The sequence below is a fragment of the Nerophis ophidion genome, linkage group LG07 (genome assembly GCF_033978795.1).
Source record: "Nerophis ophidion isolate RoL-2023_Sa linkage group LG07, RoL_Noph_v1.0, whole genome shotgun sequence".
In the NCBI taxonomy this organism is placed as follows: Eukaryota; Metazoa; Chordata; class Actinopteri; order Syngnathiformes; family Syngnathidae; genus Nerophis; species Nerophis ophidion.
In genome coordinates, this window is record NC_084617.1 from 6,131,448 (window position 1) to 6,144,190 (window position 12,743).

Here is a 12,743-nt window from a genome sequence, read left to right on the forward strand (position 1 = left end):
GCAAACTTCACGGGTTCTGAGTTTTGTATTTTTTAACAATTTCCCTGGTAAATTTCCTACATGTTGCATTGAAATTTTGAATTTCATTGCTGTTTATTATTAACACCAGAAAGCATTACATCACTACACGGGTAAATTAAGAGAAATTGTTTCTGTGGGGACACATTTAATATTGTCACATGTAAACCTTTCTGAAAATTGCCAATGATCTAGGGCTGCACAATTTTGGACCAAAATAAAATCCCAAGTATTTTCTCTTAAAACTCACAATTTTCAATAACTTTTTTCAGATGTTTTGACAAAACTACGAGACAACAGAGGGGGAGATGTTGATAACTTCATCATTGTGTCAGCAATTAAATATGCCAATTTAAAAAACCTAAAGTAACACAGATTTTTAACATCTATTCATTATTTGTATCAACATGTCAGCTTTTATTGTGCCATTTTGCTCTATTTTACCCATTTTTAATGGCCTTTTGTCAACACTTTATTTTTACAATAGCCTGTACAAAAAAGCTGCGTTCCTCAAATGGCCCAACTGGCCACATTTTACCAAGGACTAGTTCACATACCGTATTTCCTTGAATTGCCGCCGGGTATATAGTATGCGCCTGCCTGGAATTACCGCCGGGTCAAACTCGTTTCGCAAAATATTATTTATGATTAGCGCATGTCTAGAATTTCCGCCGGGTCAAACTCGTTTCGCAAAATAATTAGCATATGCCTAGAATTTCCGCAGGGTCAAACTCGTCACGTCACGAGTGACACTTCACCTGTCATCATTTTCAAAATGGAGGAGGCTGATTTCAATACTTTGAAATCGCATAAAGGGAAAAAGATTAAGAGCTATTCAGTAAGATTTAAGGTCCAAGCTATTGAATATGCTAAAATGAACAGTAAGCAGCTATGTTTTATTAATATACCGTAGCTGCGTGTGTCAAATATGAGTCATTAAATGACTCCCGCCTCCTGGTGGTAGAGGGCGCTAGTGATCCTTCTTGCGACTACTCGGCTGCAGAAGAAGTGACAACAAGCAGCGTGTGTTTATTTTTTCCTCTCGCTTGCACTTTTAACATGGAGGATTACATATTTAAAATAAAACAGTTTTCTAAACTGGACTTTCAATCGAAGCAGGAGGTAATAAAGGAAGATCTCCATCGAGACAGAGAGACTTTTAAAACTTAACGAAGACTTCTATAAACATGTTATCGATGCTTTTGATCAAAAGGAGATGGGCATGGACTTCATTTATAAGTAAAGGTAGGACCATAATAAAGTGATGGTATGATGGTATCCTTACATCACACTCAAATTTTTAAGCGCTGGCCTAAATTTACCGCATGCCTTTGGTAAGCGCCGGAGTGAGAAGAGGTTGTAAATTAATTAGCGCCCCGGCGGCAATTCAAGGAAATACGGAAAGCATTTTACCAGTCAGGCAAAGTGTAGCAAAAACCTTTACTCTTTAGAAGCGGTATAGTACCGAATATCATTCATTAGTATTGTGGTACTATATTAGTAGTGGTATACCGTACAACCCTAGTAGCAACCATGACGACATCTCATACTACTAGTGGACCTGCTCTTTTTTTTCGTGCCGTCACACGCTCCAGAATTTACATGCATGATGCATAATCGTTCCCCCCCCCCCTGATATTTTCATGATGGTGAGAAGCCATAATCGAAATCAAAATCTGATTAATTGTCCAGCTCTATTGTCTCCTCTGGCAAAGCAGGTGCGTGCGTATGAGGCGTGTTGTGAAGCGGATTTTACGATACACCCGCCACAGTTCCATTATCATTTGTTTATGAGCGAGGGGCAACCGAAATCTGCATTTGCGGGTTTATTTGTGGCCGCAAATAAATAGGAAACACTGCCGTGTGTATGCAGACTGCTGTGAAAAGCGTTATCGCAGGAAGAAGGAGCATAACTTGGAGACGCAAGCAAGACGTGATACAGAACAAGACTGATTTAACAATTTTCGTAACATCGTCATAGTTAAATTTTAAAATGAATTAATTCATACATTTGGCGCAACCGGGTAGCCTTCACTCATTAATACATTATAACGCACCGGGGTCCGCCAAAGAATAAGACGACACAGCAGTGTTGCCAATTAAACAACTTTGTGGCTTGTGTATATTGATTTAGCAAGTAATCAGAACCATATCGTTTTAAAAAAAAGCAACTAGCGACATATAAAGTGGGGACTCGTGTCGTACCAGATGGTGCTGTGAGGTCCATCCCCATATAAAAGTACTCAAGAGCATGTAAAAAAAGAAGAAAAAGTTTGTTTGTAGTTCTTTGTTTCGCTTTTCATTTTTGCAGTCACTTTTTGCTAATTATGGCCAATTGTGTAAATTTGATGATTCAACTGGATTGCAGTGCAGCCCTGGGGGAAAGACGGTAATGTGTAATAATAATAATAATAATAATAACAATAAGCACGTGATTGATCGTTGGGAACACTGAAACAAACAGGTAGCCTCTTGTATATGATATTCGTCACCTTTCATTATGGAAAATAGGGATGGGCAATATGGCCTAAAATCTATATTGTGATTTAATTTGCAGCCACCTGCGGTAAAAATATATAATTAAGTAAGCAAGTTATAATAGAACCAGGTTGCAAAGCCTCCTTATTTGGCTGCTGATGTATGTTGTAACATATTGCTTAATTTAGTTTTTTTATTTTCTCAAAACTATTATTCTACTTGCTCATTTAATGTTAATACCTGATTACTTTCTGTTGTAACATCATCATTATATTATTCAAATGTAGTAAACACTTTTTTTTTTTCCAAGATGGCGCTGCTGTAGTGGCTGCTGTAGGCAGAAGCTCTGTGCTCTTGTGTCATCCTTTTGTGTTTCCCTCTTGTTTTCATGTCTTATTATATTTTTTTGCCTTTTGGTCCGGGACCCTTTGGGACTGTGTGACAAGGGGTGGCACTTTCGTGACCTCTGTGGTGCTTTTTTTTTGTGGACTTCTGGATCTGCCTCCCGGGAGCCTTTTGGCTATGGAGACCAGCTACTGGGTGTCTGCCACACCGGAGTATGTTTGGAGGGACTGGAGGAGATGCGGATGAGGGGACAGGGCTGCGGAGTTAGCACTGAGCGCTGGGACGGAGAGGCTTCGTGGTGTCTTGACTGGGTGAGCAGGTGTCGGACACCTCAGTCACCTTGGACGTATCCTCGCTCATCCATGCGGACTGGACACTGGCCAAGAGTGGAGTCGGCTGTTTTGGTTGCTTTGTTGGGTCTGCTCCTGTCTCTGGCCATGCTCCCTCCTCCCCAGCAGACGATGGCGTGGAACACACCGCAGAGGCCACCACAGTGGATATGTTTATTTTACTTTTTATTCATAGCTGTATGTAGAAGTGTCTGGTTGTATCTGCTGCTTTAATGTCTTTAATGTCCTCTGTGTTCTTTGATGTGTAATGTTTCCACCATGGTTATGAGTTGTTTTTTAATTTTTTAAATTTATTTATTTATTTGTTTTTTTCCCCTTGGCCTCAGTCTGCACCTCCTCTCCAGGGCCCAGGCAAAGACCGATTTTTAAAATTTTATTTTAATCTGCAATTTTTTTTACCCCCCCTCCCCCCCTTTGTTTACCTTTATCTCATCTTTTTTGTAAGGGGCGCTGGAAGCCGGCAGACCCGTCAGCGATCCTGTTCTGTCTCCCTGTAATGTTTGTCTAAACTTGAATGGGATTGTGCTGAAAATTTTAATTTTCCTGAAGGAACTCTCCTGACGGAATAAATAAAGTACTATCTAATCTCATTCTTCTTTTGTTTGATACTATACATTAGTTTTGAGCAAAACTACCAATTAGGCCTCTGAGATATGGCCTAATAATACAATCAGATTTTTCACAAGATTTTGTCAGATGTTACCCCTACTTTTTAAAGAAACCAATCGATAAAAATGAAAGATAATTCAAAAGATGTTTGGCTTTTATTTCATCAAAAACAAAATGTTTGAAATGAAACTGCATCTTACTTTAGCTAGCCCAGGGCAAAATGGCCTAAAAATAAAAAAGTCAGAGTTTCTCCCCAAAATTTGAATCACAATTTTTTCCCCTACTAAAAAAAATGAAAACAAATAATCAAAACAAGTTTTTCTTTTTAAAACCGATACCGATAGTTTCCGATATTACATTTTAAAACATTTATCTCTAATGTTTAGCTATTCCTCGTCCTTACAAGTTTATTTGCTGCCATGGATGCAAGGATTGCTGACTCAGAAGTGGCTTTGCACTGCGGAGGGACGTTAGCTGCTAGCTAGAATGTTAGATTACGTTGAGGATGTGTTTGTTCCCATGTTGCTGTCAATTTTGGGGTCACAATGTGTCATCAACATGCATTATCACATTAATATGCTAGTATTAATGTAATGTCCAGTGTTATTATGTATTTTACTATATACTGCTTTTATATTTCCTGTGTTATATTTTATTACTTTGAACTGTTTTACATTTAAATTTTTATCCTGTACTGCGCCTGAGTACACTGAAACGCACTTGATGTTGCAGAAAAAAGACCATGTATTTTTTTAACCGATTTCCGAACTCTAAATGGGTGAATTTGGGCAAATTAAACGCCTTTCTGTTTATCGGTCTTTTAGCGATGACGTCAGAACGTGACGTCGCCGAGGTAACACACCCGCCATTTTCATTTTCACATTACAAACACTGGGTCTCAGCTCTGATATTTTCCGTTTTTTAGACAATTTTTGGAACCTTGGAGACATCATGCCTCGTCGGTGTGTTGTCGGAGGGTGTAACAACACTAACAGGGAGGGATTCAAGTTGCACCACTGGCATGAAATCTGCCGCCAGACCCCCATTGAATGTGCCAGAGTGTCTGCACATTTTTCCGGCGGTGCTAAGACGGACATGGCAGAGAGATGTATGGATAACCTGCAGATGCATTTGCAACGATTAAGTCAACGAAATCACAAAGGGGAGTTTTGTTGATGTTGTTGACTTATGTGCTAATCAGACATATTTGGTCACGGCATGACTGCCAGCTAATCGATGCTAACATGCTAATTACGCTAGCTGTATGTACATTTGAAACTAGATACCCACATTTAATGCGAAACAAACACTTACAAATCGATGGATTTAAGTTGCTCCAGTGTCACAAGATGCGAAAGTCCTGATCGTTTGGTCCGCACATTTTACCGGCGATGCTAAAAAGGCAGCCATGCTATGGGCCACTTCATTAGGTACACCCACGCTATGGCCTATTGAATAGCGTCAATAGCTATTCGCTCAATAGCTTCAATTTCGTTTTCGCTATCTGCCTCCATGTTCCGACCAGCTGTTTCAATACATGCGTAATCTGTTGAATCGCTTAAGCCGCTGAAATCCGAGTCTGAATCCGAGCTAATGTCGCTATATCTTGCTGTGGTAACCGCCATGTTGTTTGTATTGGCAGCCCTGTATGACGTCACAGGGAAATGGATAGTGGTTTCGAAGATAGCGAAAATAAGGCATTTTAAAGCTTTATTTAGGGATATTCCGGGACCGGTAAAATTTGGAAAAAAACTTCCAAAAATATAACAAGCTACTGGGAACTGATTTTAATTGTTTTTAACCCTTTTGAAATTGTGATAATGTTCCCCTTTAATATTTCATAATTGATATATAAACTATCAGACTGTGTGGTCGGTAGTAGTGGCTTTCAGTAGGCCTTTGTCAGCCAAATATATATATATATAATACATAACGTGTATTGTCAATGTTGCGCATATCGAATAGAAATCCATACAAAGACTAAAATAAAATCACGTATTTGCACACATAAGACATGTGATGATGAGTAGGCTAAACACGTAAACAAAAATGGTCTCCACGAAATATTAAGTGTCATAAATTGGGCTAAGACATGTCAAAACTGAGTGAATTAACCAATGAAAACATGGCCAAAGTTGTCCCCATCTGTAAACAGGCATCCTGTTCCTGTAGGAATAAAACCACATGGGAAACTCACACAGGCCACACACCATTAGGCCTAGGCTGAAGGTTGAGGTGCTATGCTGGGGGGTGGCGGTCGAGGTTTTGGAGGTGGGGGGGGGGTTGGCAGTGCGTCTGTCAGGGCCAGGGGTCTGTGTGATATTAGCCGTCTGCCAATCCGGCTTGGGAAATGGACATCAAGTAATTACTCCTGCTCTTACTGCCTCATCAATCTCCTTGTATCACTCCTGCATCCACCGCTGCCCCCTGTCTCCACCCACCCACCCACCCACCCACCCACCATCTTTTTTCCATTCTCCTCTGCAGAGAGTGAGTGACAGGACACCACGCAACACAACTGAGATGCCTCAAAAAGCAATGATACAATCCTGCTCCACTGCATAGCATTAATATCAAATCGCAGAGTCTCAGCAAATAGTTAAAACGCTACTATCGGTCCAGGCGAGGAGATGGAGTTACTGCAGCTTTAAGGCTTCATTAAAAAAATACAGGATAATAATGACAGCCTGTAGGTTCCTAACAACAATAAAATTTTATGGCACCGTTTTAAATTGGTCTCTTTAAATCTTGTAATAATTAAGCAGCTTTAATGAGGCCGGTGATTCACTGGTCTGACATAAAATTAATTGCAGTCAGGTGATGCTAAACAATGTTGTCAAAACAAACACACATTAACAATAAATTAGCGGGTAACCTCTGAAATATTTTGGCAACATATCTCTACCATGGTTAATCATTATCTTAAGGCAGTATTATTATTATTAGTGGAAAATAAGGCTTCTTCTTATCTTATCTTACTTGTCATGTTTGGGTTGGCCACAACACATTACAGCTTTATCAACCCAAACGTGAAATTCAAAACATTCTAATCACACTTCTGCCTGAGAATAAACAACTCTTAAGTTAATAACCAGTTTGTTTTGTGTTTTTACAACTTTCAATTCAATTAACATGTAATTGAGGCCCATTTGGCGGCTGGAATAATATTGTTATGCATACAACAAGGGGTGCTGTGAATATACTGAGATTGTTAATGCAAACAGAGGGGGTAGTAACAGGATCCCTAATTAGGAACGGGGCATATTAACACCACTGATTCAAGCCACCCCGCTGTATAAAATACAATAGAACAAATCTTTATTGTCATTGTACAACAAAATTGCAAGCAAACTAATTTAGTGCAAATTCATTATAATGAATGGGCTATTGTTGGGAATCTAATTGGGGCTATATGAATATAACATACTAACTACATCTGTGGGTGATGAGATTAAAAAGGCACAATGCTGGTCTCCAATTAGTTAATTACCTGCGTTGGTCTACAAGGCCACTCAAGCTAAGTGGCGTGTGTTTTGATGAAAAGTGTCCTTGTTTGGCAAGAAAGCAGATACTTAGAATAGGCTTTACTGTGTCCAGGGCACATTTCACACGCAGTCTGAATAATTAATTTTGGGAAACAATTGTATGCCGAGCACATCTAAAAATAAGGTGTTGGCGCGTGTAATAGGAGGGCTGTGACGGAACAGAGTGAGTGACAGGTTTGCATAAAGGAGGACTTAAAAGGTAAACAGACAATGCCTAGAAGATGCCCCAAACTAAAATGTAAAAACTTCTCAGCGTCGCGCCGGTGGCTTGTGGGAGATTTTGGCAAATTGCACTGAGAGCTATTTTTACATAAAATACCCATGAGAGCGAAAACAGAGTTGCAGCCAAGCCCCTAACTCTTCACTCTGATCATTTCCTGCCTCTCTCTGTATACGGTGCCTATTTTCTCCCACAACGTGTGTTTTTAATCAACTATTAAACACTGTAACATATCATGCAGATGCAAGTCATGTTTAATTTGAGGGTTAAAAACAATAATACCGGGTGGCTTTGAGGGGGGGGGCGCGGGGTGGTGACGTAAGGCAGAAGGGGGCACTGGCATTTGCGCAGAACATTTCCTTTACAATGAAAACAATCTAACCAACTGCAGTACTCAGAGGAATTCACCTCCCCTCCCCCACCGGCCCACCAGCCCCTCCTCCAACAGCACCATTACATTACCATATCAAAGCCCCGAGTTCAAAGCAAGTCTTCGCTTTCAAGAATGGGAGTGAGCTGGAGGGAGCGAGGAGAGGACAACACAGAATCAGTAGGAGTAGACCCAAAGATGGCTTTTATCCTCCTTTGCTTTGCTTGTACTGTATGTGCACGAGAGAGAGAGAGTGTGTGTGTGTGTAGGCGCTGACAAGTGCATGTCAGTGGAAATAAAAAAGACTGTATAAAAAAATCTGTGGAACTACAAGAGGGTTACTGATTGGGTCCTCCGAAAGGCAGTGCTGAGAAGAAGTCAATTCCCATTCCAGCAGCACATAATGGAGCCTGCAAGGAGGGGAGGGGGGGTCTTGTGAGGAGCAGAGAAATGCCAAAGCAGGTAACTGCACAGCTGAGATGGCACCGCGTGGCATACGGCCAGCAGCTAACAAGCCAAAGCAAGAATTTCTGCATCTCACTGTTACCATATTTCTAAATATATTGTGTGTCTGCCATTTGTTCCCTTGTACAGTCTCGAGTGCTAACAGAGCCCCACGCTCTGGTTCGCTGGGAGCCTCCATGTGAAAATCAAAGTGAATGGCATTAGGGTAAATAGGAGCACCGGTTGCCGGGGAAACTGTGTACCCTGCCCCACTCGCTCAAGCCTATCCTATACTTTTCTCCAATCACTGGAGAGCAATAATACATTATTGACAGAGAGCCACGACAGACAAGCGGCACAGCGCTTTCAAATTGTATTTGAACAAGAGAGGATTTCAGTGCGGGGATGCACTGAAAAAAGGATGGTAGGGAGAGGGGGGGGGTTCAAAAACCCACCCATTCACAGTACCATAACCATCAATCTGCCAGCCTCCCTAAGCCTCGTCCTTTGAGCCGCACTAGAATCTGACTGGAACAGCTAACTAGACGGCGATAAACAACTGGTTTCGTTTAAGATGAGAGCGAGCGAGTTCTTCATCGAGCGGCGTATGTTAATAGAGAATATTCCGTCAGTTTATATGAGAGCCCACGTTACGAGCATTTCTTTGCTTGTACTGCACGACATGCTATGTTTGGCTGCATTGATATGCATGGCAATTTATTACCAGTGGATAATTGCATTACGCTGCAGCGTGAGTGTAGACCTCGTAAGAGTGCGCCAGAAAATAACATGTGGAGATGGAATAATACACCGACTGTGAAGCAATAACCCCTGCGGATTCTTTTCATAGCGGCCTGTGTGCAAATTGTCCCTTTTTTTCCAGTCTATTCATTTGAATGACAGAGGCAGTGGTTAAGAGAGATAGCTATTATTTCAAATAACAGCTCCAAGTACTTAACGTGGCCCAAAAATGGACAAACAATCAATATTTCACCGATTCTCTTGGGCCAAGAAGGAAGTAACTTTGCATGGAGGAACCCATCATTGCAGGAAAAAGGCGACATATTCATTTGGATGACAGAGGCAGTAGTTAAGAGAGATAGTTATTATTTCAAATAACAGCTCCAAGTACTTAACGTGGCCCAAAAATGGACAAACAATCAATATTCCACCGATTCTCTTGGGCCAAGAAGGAAGTAACTTTGCATGGAGGAAGCCATCATTGCAGGAAAAGGGCGCCATATTAATTTGGAGAACAGAGGCAGTAGTTAAGAGAGATAGTTATTATTTCAAATAACAGCTCCAAGTACTTAACGTGGCCCAAAAATGGACAAACAATCAATATTCCACCGGTTATCTTGGGCCAAGAAGGAAGTAACTTTGCATGGAGGAAGCCATCATTGCAGGAAAAAGGCGCCATTTTCATTTGGATGACATAGTTGTTAGTTAAGACAGAGAGTTATTATTTCAAATAACAGCTCCAAGTACTTAACGTGGCCCAAAAATGGACAAACAATCAATATTCCACCGATTCTCTTGGGCCACGAAGGAAGTAACTTTGCATGGAGGAAGCCATCATTGCAGGAAAAAGGCGCCATTTTCATTTGGATGACATAGTTGTTAGTTAAGACAGATAGTTATTATTTCAAATAACAGCTCCAAGTACTTAACGTGGCCCAAAAATGGACAAACAATCAATATTCCACCGGTTATCTTGGGCCAAGAAGGAAGTAACTTTGCATGGAGGAAGCCATCATTGCAGGAAAAAGGCGCCATATTCATTTGAATGACAGAGGCAGTAGTTAAGAGAGATGGTTATTATTTCAAATAACAGCTCCAAGTACTTAACGTGGCCCAAAAATGGACAAACAATCAATATTCCACCGGTTATCTTGGGCCAAGAAGGAAGTAACTTTGCATGGAGGAAGCCATTATTGCAGGAAAAAGGCGGCATATTCATTTGAATGACAGAGGCAGTAGTAAAAAAGAGAAAGCTATTATTTCAAATAACAGCTCCAAGTACTTAACATGGCCCAAAAATGGACAAACAATCAATATTCCACCGATTCTCTTGGGCCAAGAAGGAAGTAACTTTGCATGGAGGAAGCCATCATTGCAGGAAAAAGGCACCATATTCATTTGAATGACAGAGGCAGTAGTTAAGAGAGATGGTTATTATTTCAAATAACAGCTCAAAGTACTTAACGTGGCCCAAAAATGGACAAACAATCAATATTCCACCGATTCTCTTGGGCCAAGAAGGAAGTTACTTTGCATGGAGGAAGCCCTCATTGCAGGAAAAAGGCGCCATATTCATTTGAATGACAGAGGCAGTAGTTAAGAGAGATGGTTATTATTTCAAATAACAGCTCCAAGTACTTAACGTGGCCCAAAAATGGACAAACAATCAACATTCCACCATCTCTTGGGGCAAGACGGAAGTAACTTTGCATGGAGGAAGCCATCATTGCCATTCATTTACCATGAATTGATTAACGTGGACCCCAACTTAAACAAGTTGAAAAACTTATTCGGGTGTTACCATTTAGTGGTCAATTGTACGGAATATGTACTGTACTGTGCAATCTACTAATAAAAGTATCAATCAATCAAAAAAGGAAAAAGGCGCCATATTCATTTGAATGACAGAGGCAGTGGTTAAGAGAGATAGCTATTATTTCAAATAACAGCTCCAAGTACTTAACGTGGCCCAAAAATGGACAAACAATCAATATTCCACCGATTCTCTTGGGCCAAGACGGAAGTAACTTTGCATGGAGGAAGCCATTATTGCAGGAAAAAGGCGCCACAGTACCTCGCAAGACTCCCAAACTGTGCGGAGTGCAAAATAAAAAAAAAAGAAGGAAATGAGCAAAGTAGAAACTCACCTGTCTTCTCTTTGATCTCACAGAGAACACTGAACAGGGCTGGCTTCATTCTGTGACAGTTCAGGGCATGCTTCCTGCAAGAGACAGAAGAGGGAATCAGAAAGGGGGTGTGGGTGAACGTGTGCAGGAAACACAATAATAATAAAAAAAAAAAAAGAGCCTCCATCTCAAGTTGTTCCACGTCTCCTTCTTCTTAAAACTTCCTCTATGCAAGCGCTGCATGTGCGAATGTTTCAAAGCGTGGAGCAAAACACGGCTTCAAGGCATTCTCCTTAGGAAATGCCTCGTCTGTCACTGCAAAAGTATCTCTTTCCGTGGACAAAAAATAAGAAGTATGATGTCATTTGGATTATTAGCACTGTGAGGCGGAGTAATAGTAAAGAGATAGTTGGAACTCCTGAGCACCAGGTTCTACTTTGCACGTTGTGTAACTGTTGTTGTTAAGCAGCCTGCTATGAATCATACAATGTTGAGCTTGAGTCACCAGAGTGACTTGCACACCACAGCCCAGATGTGTTTATAATCTTCTTTTTTTTTTTTTTTTAACTAAAACTTTTAGTCAGCACCAACTGCCACATAATCTTCTCCGTTCTTACTAAGAGTGCATTTGCACAAAATCCACATGGGACTTGGAGTTAGAAAAAAAAAAGAAAAAAGGAGGGGGGTGTAATGGGGTTTGGCGACTGGTTGGAGCCCCCCCGCCCTCCCATGCCGGGTTCAAATATAAACAAACACCTAATACTTTACAGCAGGGGTCACCAACCTTTTTGAAACCACACTTAAATAAATTGCTAGAAATAGCCAATTTGCTCAATTTACCTTTAACTCTTTATTATTAATAATTAATGATATTTATCTTTGTAGCAACACTGATCATCTTAATGATTTCTCACAATAAATATATATAGAAACAGAATACATAACAAATTGGACCAAGCTATATTTCTAACAAAGACAAATCATTATTTCTTCTAGATTTTACCGAACAAAAATTGTAAAAGAAATTCAAAAGACTTTGAAATAAGATTTAAATTTGATTCTACAGATGTTCTAGATTTGCCAGAATTATTTTTGGGAATTTTAATCATAAATTTGAAGAAATATTTCACAAATATTCTTCATCGAAAAAACAGAAACTAAAATTAAGAATTTAATTAATATGCATTTATTATTCTTTACAATACATTTTGTTTTTTTACTTGAACATTGATTTAAATTGTCAGCAAAGAGGAGGAAGGAATTTAAAAAGTAAAACGGTATTTGTGTTCAAAAATCCAAAAATCATTTTTAAGGTTGTATTTTTTCTCTAAAATTGTCTTTCTGAAAGTTATAAGAAGCAAAGTAATAAAATAAATTAATTTATTTAAACCAGTGAAGACCAAGTCTTTAAAATATTTTCTTGGATTTTCACATTCTATTTGAGTTTTGTCTCTTATAGAATTAAAAATGTCGCGCAAAGTGAGACCAGCTTGCTAG

General features: G+C 40.0%; 1 protein-coding gene across 3 annotated transcripts in view; it reads right to left on the reverse strand.

The window, feature by feature from the left end:
* pbx4 (pre-B-cell leukemia transcription factor 4) overlaps window positions 1-12,743 on the reverse strand; it is a 106,520-nt gene that overhangs the window by 62,631 nt on the left and 31,146 nt on the right. For all 3 annotated transcript variants that reach the window (XM_061905245.1, XM_061905246.1, XM_061905247.1), the window contains one exon: window positions 11,268-11,341. In XM_061905245.1, coding sequence (XP_061761229.1) covers window positions 11,268-11,341 — 74 coding nt within the window. The remainder of the gene's footprint in view (window positions 1-11,267; window positions 11,342-12,743) is intronic.